This window comes from Sapajus apella, unplaced genomic scaffold, assembly GCF_009761245.1.
Source record: "Sapajus apella isolate SASKATOON/1434 unplaced genomic scaffold, GSC_monkey_1.0 scaffold148, whole genome shotgun sequence".
Classification (NCBI taxonomy): domain Eukaryota; kingdom Metazoa; phylum Chordata; class Mammalia; order Primates; family Cebidae; genus Sapajus; species Sapajus apella.
In genome coordinates, this window is record NW_022437088.1 from 2023121 (window position 1) to 2033336 (window position 10216).

Here is a 10216-nt window from a genome sequence, read left to right on the forward strand (position 1 = left end):
CACTTTGGGAGGCCGAGGCAGGCGGATCACGAGGTCAGGAAATCGAGACCAGACTGACCAATATGGCGAGACCCCCATCTCTACTAAAAATATAAAAACATTAGCCGGGCGTGGTGGCGTGCTCCTGCAATCTCAACTACCTGGCAGGCTGAGGCAGGAGAATCGCTTGAACCCGGAAGGCGGAGGCTGCAGTGAAGGAAGATTGCGCCACTGCACTCCAGCCGCCTGGGCAACAGAGGTACACCCCATATAGAGTCTCCTTTCTTTCTCTTCCTTCCTTCCTTCCTTCCTTCCTTCCTTCCTTCCTTCCTTCCTTCCTTCCTCCCTCCCTCCCTCCCTCCCTCCTTCCTTCCTTCCTTCCTTCTTCTTTTCTCCCTCCCTCCTTCCCTCTTTTTTTCCTGGATTTCTTTCTTTGGTCTTTCTTTTTTTTGACAGAGTCTCACTCTGTCGCCCAGGCTGGAGTGTAATGGCGAGATTTCGGCTCACGGCAACCTCTGCCTCCTGGGTTCAAGCAATTTTCTTGCCTCAGCCTCCTGAGTAGCTGGGACTACAGGCACGCGCCGCCATGCCCAGCTAATTTTTGTATTTTTAGTGAAGATGGGGTTTCACCGTGTTAGCCAGGATGGTTTTGATCTGTTGACCTCACATCTGCCCACCTCTGCCTCCTGAAGTGCTGGGATTACAGGCGTGAGCCACTGCCCCCGGCCTCTTTCTTTTTTTTTTTTTTTGAGAGGGCGTCTGGCTCTGTTGCCCAGGCTGGAGTGAAGTGGTGCATCTCGGCTCACTGCAGCCTCTGCCTCCTGGTTTCCAGAAATTCTCCTGCCTCAGTCTCCCAGGTAGCTGGGATTACAGGCTCATGTCATCACACCCGGCTAATGTTTTTGTATTTTTAGTAGAGATAGGGTTTTGCCATGTTGGCCGGGCTGGTCTCGAACTCCTGACCTCATGATCTGCCCGCCTCGGCTTCCCAATGTGCTGGGATTACAGGGGTGAGCCACCGCACCCTTCCTCTGGTTTTATAGCTGAGAAGCTGATGTCTCCTCGACTTCCGACTGGAACCTTGAAGCCCCACTTTCCTGGACCGTGAGCATTCCTCAAATAGGAAGATAGAATGCACCTCGACCTCTTTCTAAATAAGACACTTCCCCACATAAGGGGAGTTGGGAGTGAACAGTCTTCACTTCTCCACCCACTTCCAGGTCCCAGAGGAGACAGACATCGGATGGCTGGCGAGAGAAAAGCCTTTAATGAAAGATGAGTTGGAGGCTTGGACCGCTACTCTTGCGCCCTTGGTGTGTGTGTGGGGCGGGGGGGCAGGGGTGGGATTATGGAGAGGGATAGAGGGGTGAGGTGGAAACGGGGAAGAGGCAGGTCTGGCAGGGTGGAGAGGAAGGGCGCTGCCGAGCGTGGCTGCTCAACTGTTCTCCCAGAAGAAGTTGTTACAGGCCACTGTGAGAGCAGCCACAAGCACCACGTACTCCTGGAAGTCCACCTCCCCGTCTCCATTCTCGTCTAGCTCCTTCATCACCTTGTCCACAGCATCCACATCCTTCTGGGCCTGTGGTGGGAGGAGAGGGAGAGGGAGGTGTGTAGGGAGGTGTACAGCACTGAGTCAGAGGCAAGGGGGTGGTTGAGAAGGGGGCAGAGATGAGGGAGAGGAACTGTACTGAATTATGGAACTCTTCTTGGCCTCCTCAAAACTCCTTTTTTTTTTTTTTTTTTTTTTTGGGACAGAGTTTCGCTCTTGTTACCCAGGCTGGAGTGCAATGGCACGATCTCGGCTCACCGCAACCTCTGCCTCCTGGGCTCAGGCAATTCTCCTGCCTCAGCCTCCTGAGCAGCTGAGATTACAGGCACGTGCCACCATGCCCAGCTGATATTTTGTATTTTTAGTAGAGACGGGGTTTCACCATTTTGACCAGGATGGTCTCGATCTCTTGACCTCGTGATCCACCCGCCTCAGCCTCCCAAAGTACTGGGATTACAGGTTTGAGCCACCACGCCCGGCATGCCTCAAAACTCTTGAGGCTCCCATTGCCTACATACAGCCTAAGCTCTTTCACCTGGCAGAATGAATAATAATGATACTAATTACCATATATTGAGGGCCTACAATACAGCAAGCACTACACTAGGAGCTTTACAAGCACTGTCTAATTTAATTATAATATAAATAACATGAGGTATGTTTCATTATTTCCATTCTAGAGAAGAAACAAATTGGTGGTTGGTGGTTAAATAAATATGCCCAAAGTCCCACAGCTAGAAACTAGCAGGGCGGGAATTTGAACCTGGTCTAATAAAACTTCAAATCGGGTACACTTTCTACCATATCCTGAGGCTTCTTTACTTTGTGGCCTCGGTTAGCCATTGCAACCTACTTTTTTTTTTTTTTTTTTTTTGAGACGGCGTCTTGCTCTGTCACCCAGACTAGAGTGCCATGGCATGATTCGGCTCACTGCAACCTCCGCCTCCCGGGTTCAAGCGATTCTCCTGCCTCAGCCTTCTGAGTAGCTGGGATTACAGGTGTGTGCTATGTCCAGCTAATTTTTGTATTTTTAGTAGAGACAGGGTTTCACCATGTTAATCAGGCTGGTCTTGAACTCCTGACCTCGTGATCCACCTGCCTCTGCCTCCCAAGGTGCTGGGATTACAGGCGTGAGCCATCGCGCCCAGCCTACAGCCTACTTTTCAGCATCCTTCATGCCAGTCAAATGAAACTACTGGAAATGCTCCACATTCTTCTTTCTCCCATGTTTTTGTTCATTCAGTTACCTCCTCCTAAAAACTTTTTTTTTTTTGAGACAGGGGTTTTCCACATTGGCCACGCTGGTGTTGGACACCTCACTTCAGATGATCCACCCCCCTCCGCCGCCTCCCACAGTGCTGGGATTACAGGTGTGAGCCACTGCGCCTGGCCCTCATGGTTTACTTTTAAGTGTCAATCTTTCCCTTCTAGACTGTGAGTCTTGCTTTTTTTTTTTTCTGAGATGGAGTCTTGCTCTGTCACCCAGACTGGAGTGCAATGGCACGATCTTGACTCACTGCAACCTCTGCCTCCCTGGTTCAAGTGATTCTCTTACTTCAGCCTACTGAGTAGCTGGAATTACAGGCACTCACCACCACACCCAGCTTATTTTTGTATTTTCAGTAGAGATGGGGTTTCACCATGTTGGCCAGGCTAGTCTAGAACTCCTGACCTCAGGCGATCCACCCGCCTCGGCCTCCCAAAGTGCTGGGTTTACAGGTGTGAGCCACCCCACCTGGCCATACTATGAGTCTTATTATTGACGAATCTATGCAGGGCCTAACACATAACAGGTGAGCAAGAAACCAGGGCAGGGGAGCCTGGAAAAAGCCAGGAGAGAAGCCTGGGAAAGGAAAGAACGAGGTTGGGCTGAGCTGGTAGTGAGGTGAGGAGATAGCAGGGGGTGCCCACCCCATTCCCCCAGCCCCTCACCCACTCCAGCACTCTGCTCACATCCAGGAAGCCAGAGAGCTCCGTCTGCAGCAGCTCTTTCAGCTCTTTCTTGCTCAGCTTGTACTTGTCCCCCTCTTTGCCCGAGTGGGCGTGGAACACGTTGATGAGGGTCTCCATCGCCGTCTCCAGCTCAGAGCCCATTGCGGCAGTGCACCTACCCAACCCCATCATGGAAATGAGCTGAGGACCAGGCCTCAGGTACCTGGGGTCTAGGTGAGGGGAGCCCTCAGGCCTGGCCCTGGGTGACAGCTCAAATACCTGCGGGATTACAGCCCTCCTGCAATTGATCTTTCCCTGAGATTTTACAATGTGAGGGAAACCCCAGCAGACCTAAATGCAGACCTGTTCTCCCTGTCCCTCAGTCTGTACCCCAGCCAGAGGGAAACAGGGTTGGGGCATGGAGAGAGCAGTTGGAGCTGGGCTGGCTCCAGAGGCTTGCGGTAGATGCCTGCGGTGGCTGCCCAGGCAGGGATTGAGGAGGGTGGGGCAGGAAGGGGTGGTCACAGGACTGGGCCATGCTTTCTCTGGCTCTATTTTTACCTTGGACCTTGCCTGCCTAGCATAGCTAAGCCCTGCTGTTGAGGGTGGTGGGCTGGGGTGTCCACTACAGCCTTGCCTCTGCTGCCCACCCCTAACAAAGGAGTCAGTCTGATACCCCCCGTCAGCCTGGTAGAGGGGGTGACAGCCCCAGTGGGTGGCCTAAGGCTTCTGGGGGAGGGAGGTCTCACTGACTCTGAGCTTCCTTTTAGCAGCTGGGGGCCCCTTTTGGTCCTTCAACTCTGTTATCTCCTGAACATGTCATTTTGACTTCTCTGAGGTATGCTCCCATAACCTCTGCAAAACTATCCTTTTCATCTAGTGGGTGGCAGGATGGGAGAGAGTTCTGTCTGAGCCTTTTCCCTGGAGCCAGGGTTCCCAGGGATGGGGAGAGGAGACCTGCAGGCATTGTCCCTGTGATTGCCCACTCCTGGTTGATTCAGGGACACTGAGAGCAGGGGGAGTGGGGCTGGTATGTGATGGGGGAGATAAAGGGCTGAGAGCATGCGGTGCTTTGAGTTCAAGGGGCCAGGAGAGAGTAGAAGAAAGGAGGGGTCTGTTGAGAGAGGAGACTGCCAAACCAGGGGGCCTCTTTCCCTTGGCCCTGGGACAGTCTGGCCCCCCACAGCCCCATGGGGGCAGCTCAGATGTCTGGGATCAGATGTCCCCATCCTTCCCCAGGCCTAGGGGGCTAGACAATGGGCCCTGATCGAATGACATCCCAGTTTTTCAATGGGGCCCTTGTGAGTGTCATCTGAGCTCCGGACCTGAGAAGTGGTTGTCACAGAGACATGAGGGAGATGGAACCCAAGCCATAGCTGATGAGGGGATAAAGGGTGCTCGAGGGAGGGATGCTGGAGGCTTGATTACCCGCTGCATGCCAGAGGGGCAGCTGGAGGTCACGTGGAGCCCTAGAGCAGCCTGGGATTTTATGTGGGGCCAGTTCTGAGAGGACTTGGGGGCAGGGCAGATGGGAAAACAAAGAGGAAAGAATTGGGGGAAAGGGGAGTCAAGACCTCTGGGCCAAAAAGGGGAGGAGGAGAAAGGGGAGGTCCTGCGGAGGCAGTGTGGGAAGGGGCACAGCACCCTACATCCCCCCTTCCCCGTATCATGGGTGGCTCGCCCTGCCACCCCCAGACTCCTCAGGGACCTGAGCTCTTGGCAAGGCAGGGTGGGGGTGGCAGACACTAAGGCTGGCAGAGGGCAGAGGGGTGGGCGCAGAAACAGCTGTTGTATCTGCTCTCTTCTCACCCCACAGGAGGCGAGGTAGGGGAGTGCGGGGGCCCTCCCCAACACCTGGGAGACAGAAGGGGGCTTGGCAGGGACTTGAGGGCTCCCTGGGGAGGGCCAGGTGGCCAGGAAGCTCAGGGTGGGTTCCCCACTGGCTTCCTCCTTTGTTGAGCTGCCAGCTCTCTCTCTGACCTTTGGTTCATTTGCCTCTCCTTACCACCTTCCAGACTCTGTCTCCCCCAAATCCCAAACTGCCCTCACCCTGACTGACTCCTGCCAGATCCTCAGTGCTCCACAGCGCTATGGTCCCCAGCTCTTCAGAGCCCTTCTGAAGACCCCTCTCCCCAAAGCTGGCAGGCCAGGGACCAGCCCAGTGGGGCAGGGTACTCACGGTCGGCCTGGGCCTGAGGTGGGAGCAGGTTCTGGACAGACGGCCGAGGCTGCAAATGTGGCTGTTGGAGCTGTGTGTGGAGACCTGTCTTCGGCCGTCCCTCCCCCGCTGACCCCCCCACCGACTCCACCCCTTCATAGGCGGACACCCTGTGGGGCAAGGGGCCAGGAGCTGACAGAGGCGCCCTCTGTCTCCTGGGCTGGAACAGGCGGCCCTTGTCTCTTTCCAGCCTTGCCTGGCCCGTTCCTTTCTCCCTGGGCAGCAGTGGATGGTGCAGGGGAAGAGGTGGGAAGGAGATCCTGGGAAGGAACTGGACATCTCATCCCAAGCTGGGCCCTGCAGCACCTGTGGCTGGCTGTGCTGGATGAGCTGGGGAAGGGCGGAATTCTGCTGAGGGGCTCTTAGTCTGCGGCTCCTCCATGCAACCTCACTGAGAGGACCCTCAATGAGTAACTTAGTCTTGGGAGCCTGAGACCGCACAGAGGGATTTCAATCCCAGACTCTTCAATGGAGGTCTCAACTTGGATCCCTCTCTGTGGGTGGGGCCTCAGCCTGGGGTTCTCTGAGGGATCTTGGTCTGTAGCATCCTTTGTGGGTCTCATTTTTTTTTTTTTTTTTTTTTTGAGACTGAGCCTTACTCTGTCACACAGGCTGGAGTGCAATGGCGCAATCTAGGCTCGCTGCAACCTCTGCCTCCTGGGTTCCAGTGGTTCTCCTGCCTCAACCTCCTGAGTAGCTGACATTACAGGCGTGCACCACCACACCCAGCTAATTTTTGTATTTTTAGTAGAGAAAGGGTTTCATCATGTTGGTCAGGCTGGTCCGGAACTCCTGACTTCAGATGATATGCCCGCCTCGGCCTCATAAAGTGCTGGGGTTACAGGCGTGAGCCACTGCGCCCCGTCTGTGGGGTCTCATTTTAAGGGGCCAACATGTGTATCTCAGATTGGGCCTCCAAATGTTGAGGTCCCTCAATTGGTTGCCTCCCCCTTCCGCCGCTCAGCATACATACTCCCTATTAGATGTGGGGTGTGGTGGCAGCAGCCCCGAATATTGAGAGGAGTAGGACTCTGGGACCCCTGCTGAACATTTGTCCAGGCAGCTCCTCTCCCTGACCAAGTGGGGGCGCTCGTGTGGCTGGCAGGGAGCCCAGGTCCAGGCCTGAGGGTTCAGGACGAGAGGCGTGATTGGGCGGTCTCTGCTCTTCAGGATCCACCACGGAAATTTGACACCTCCGGGCTTGGAAGCTGCTCTCTCCTCTTTCCCCCGCTGCTTATAAACCTCAGCCCTGAGGCTCCAGCTCGCTGCACCCCATCTCTTTGCCCGGTGAGTCTCTTGAGGGACCCTGGAGGGAGCCTGGAGATCATTTTTAATTCCTGGGCTCCCAGGTCCCTCCCCCAGGGCCAGCTCAGGCAGGAATTCAGGAAGCAGCTTCGGGTGATCGAACAACAGTGCGTGCAGGAGTGCGTGGCGGGGTGGACGGGTGGACGGAAATGAGAGTGCCTCCCTCCTGCTCCACCCACTGCACCCCGGGGGCTGTAAGTGCCTGTACTAAACCCGTCCTGGGGCAGGGAGTCAGAGGCGCCCCATTCCAGGACCCTTGTCCCCGGGAGACAGGAGCGGTGAGGACCTGTGGGGTCCTGGGCTCAGCACTCTGCCCTGCTGCCCCTGAGGAGAGGTGAGGGTGGAGCAGGGCAGAGAAAATGCCAGCTCTGACCGCAGCGGGACGTTTGCCAGACCCTGTGCTTCTCTGCTGGGAAGAGCAGCGCTGAGTGTGTGTGGGTGGATGCGGGCTCAGGAGACCAGGGCCCAACATAAACAAGTTTTGGAGACAAACAACCACATGACGGTTGTTTGGGTGAGACAAGAAGGGACTCTTGAGACAGACGCCCCACAGAGGAGCCAACAGACTCAAAGGACTCCAAGAAGGACGCTCAGACTGAAAACCTCTCAGGTAAGGGGGGTCTCCAGACCAAGGGATCACCACAGAGGGGTCCCTAAGCCGCAGACACCTAAAAAGGACCCCAGACTGTGAGACCCACAGAAAAGGGGGTTTCTACCGAACCTCCTGCCCCCACCTAAACTGAGATGCTGTTGCCTGATCTGCTGCTTCAAGCTCAACCCCTGTTCTCTCCCACTTTCCCCATAATGCCCCCTCCAGGCTGAGACCTGAGGTGGTAACACCAAGGCAGTGGCCTTCTGAACCATTCCCGCATCTAGGCCTCCCTGACTCTCCCCCTCTGCTCCTTCTCTGTTCCACAGCCCTGACAAAGGTCAGCCAGCCCCTGAGGACATCAGCTTCGGCCTTAGGGTCCTAATGGCAGCAGAACCACTGACAGAGCTGGAGCTGGCCATTGAGACCGTGGTCACCACCTTCTTCACCTTTGCGAAGCAGGAGGGCCAGAAGGGCAGCCTCAACACCGCTGAGTTTAAGGAGCTGGTTACCCAGCAGTTGCCCCATCTGCTCAAGGTAGGCAGAGGTCTGGGACTGAGATTTTGTGAGACCATGATTATGGGACACTGTGTTGAGCAGGTGATAGTGCTGAGTACGATGATGTGACCACAAGAAAGGGTGTGGGTGGTTGCATGTGTAAATGGTTGCAGGTTTTCTTTTTTTTTTTTGAGACAGTCTCACTCTGTCGCCCAGGCAGAAGTGCAGTGGTGCGATCTTGGCTCCCTGCAATCTCTGCCTCTGGGGCTCAAGCGATTCTCCTGCCTCAGCTTCCTGAGTAGCTGGGATTACAGGTGTGTGCCACCACACCCAATTTTTGTATTCTTAGTAGAGACAGGTTTTTACCATGTTGGCCAGGCTGGTCTCAAACTCCTGACCTCAAATGATCCACCTGCCTCGGCCTCCCAAAGTGCTGGGATTACAGGCACGAGCCACTGTGTCTGACCTGGTTGTGGGTTTTCTTGCCTGGTGTGTATGTGTGTGTGTTTGCGGGTGCGTGCATGTAATTAGATAAGCAAAGATACTGTGTGTCAGTGGGAGTATGTGCTTGTATCAGATGATGCTGTTGGGTTCTCGTGTATACTCTGTGCCTTTCTGGTTTAATTTCCCCAAGACAGGACTGGACCCAGAGCTGGCTTCCAGGAGATTCACAGACCATCACAGCTAGAAGGAGGCCAAGAGAAAACACAGTCCACATTTCTCACTTCACATATATGGCCCCTGTGCAAGGATGACACACAAATTTGTGAAGCGTTCCATATTAGAAAAAAAAGAAAGAAAGAAAATATAGCCAAATTGATGGAGTCATAGACCTCAGTGTAGGGGTCTATAGGATGCATCTGTGAGGACTCCCCACCTGCTATGGGCATCCCCTCAATAGGGTGTCTGACAGGGTCATTCCTTCTCTGCCACTTACAGGCCGGAGTCAGCACTTAAATTTTATCCACTCTGGGTTGGAAGAGGCCTGGTCATTTTCCAGGCTGTTGGCAGTTTCTTTTCTTTTTTTTTTTTTTTTAGACGGAGTCTCGCTCTGTTGCCCAGGCTGGAGTGCAGTGGCGCGATCTCGGCTCACTGCGACCTCCACCTCCCGGGTTCAAGCAGTTCTCCTACCTCAGCCTCCTGAGTAGCTGGGACTACAGGTGCGCGCCACCACGCCTGGCTAATTTTTTGTATTTTAGTAGAGACGGGGTTTCAGCGTGTTGCCCAAACTGGTCTCGAACTCCTGAGCTCAGGCAATCTGCCTACCTCAGCCTCTAGGTGAAGTGCTAGGATTACAGGCATGAGCCACCATGACTGGCTTCTTTTTTTTTTATTTGAGTCAGAGTTTTGCTCTTGTTGCCCAGGCTGGAGTGCAATGGTGCAATCTTGGCTCACCGCAACCTTCGCCTCCTGGGTCCAAGCAATTCTCCTGCCTCAACCTCCTGAGTAGCTGGGATTACAGGCATGCACCACCACACCCGGCTAATTTTATAATTTTAGTAGAGACGGAGTTTCTCCATGTTGGTGAGGATGGTCTCAAACTCCCAACCTCAGGTGATCCTCCTGTCTCGCCCTCTCAAAGTGCAGGGATTACAGGCATGAGCCACCATGCCTGGTCGACAGTTTCTTTTTCATCCTTTCTGAAAATCCACAGTTACATTAAAGTGTGTGAATATGGACTCCTTGAACACGATGAGTCTCTGAAACTCATGGTCTTTCACACGTAAAATCCCTGCAATTTCTGACTTCTCAGACTTTTTTTTTGAGACAGGGTGTCTCACTCTGTTGCCCAGGCTAGGGTGCAATCACAGCTCACTGCATCCTTGACCTTCTGGTCTCAGGCAATCCTCTTGCCCCAGCGTCGCAAGTAGCTGGGTCCACAGGCACATGCCATGCTGCCAGGCTAAGTTTTTTCTTTTTTTTGAGACGGAATCTCATTTTGTCACCTACGCTGGAGTGCAATGGCGCAGTCTTGGCTCATTGCAACCTCCACCTCCCAGGTTCAAGCGGTTCTCCTGCCTCAGCCTCATGAGTAGCTGGGATTGCAGGTGACTGCCACCAAGCCCAGCTAATTTTTATATTTTTAGTAGAGATGGGGTTTCACTGTGTTGGCCAGGCTGGTTTTGAACTCCTGACCTCAGATGAT

General features: G+C 54.2%; 1 protein-coding gene and 1 long non-coding RNA gene across 2 annotated transcripts; one reads left to right on the forward strand and one right to left on the reverse strand.

Annotated features, from left to right (window-relative positions):
* Window positions 1-1223: 1223 nt before the first annotated feature.
* S100A1 (S100 calcium binding protein A1) lies at window positions 1224-5762 on the reverse strand. Its single transcript, XM_032264945.1, has 3 exons — window positions 5640-5762; window positions 3482-3635; window positions 1224-1558 (listed from the first exon to the last, which is right to left on the reverse strand). The coding sequence occupies exons 2-3, from the start codon at window positions 3620-3622 to the stop codon at window positions 1415-1417; spliced, it is 285 nt and encodes a 94-aa protein (XP_032120836.1). The 5' UTR covers window positions 3623-3635; window positions 5640-5762; the 3' UTR covers window positions 1224-1414.
* An 883-nt stretch (window positions 5763-6645) lies between these two features.
* Window positions 6646-7452, forward strand: LOC116541074. Its single transcript, XR_004264709.1, has 2 exons — window positions 6646-6965; window positions 7377-7452. It is a non-coding gene; the product is annotated as an uncharacterized LOC116541074 (long non-coding RNA).
* Window positions 7453-10216: the final 2764 nt, after the last annotated feature.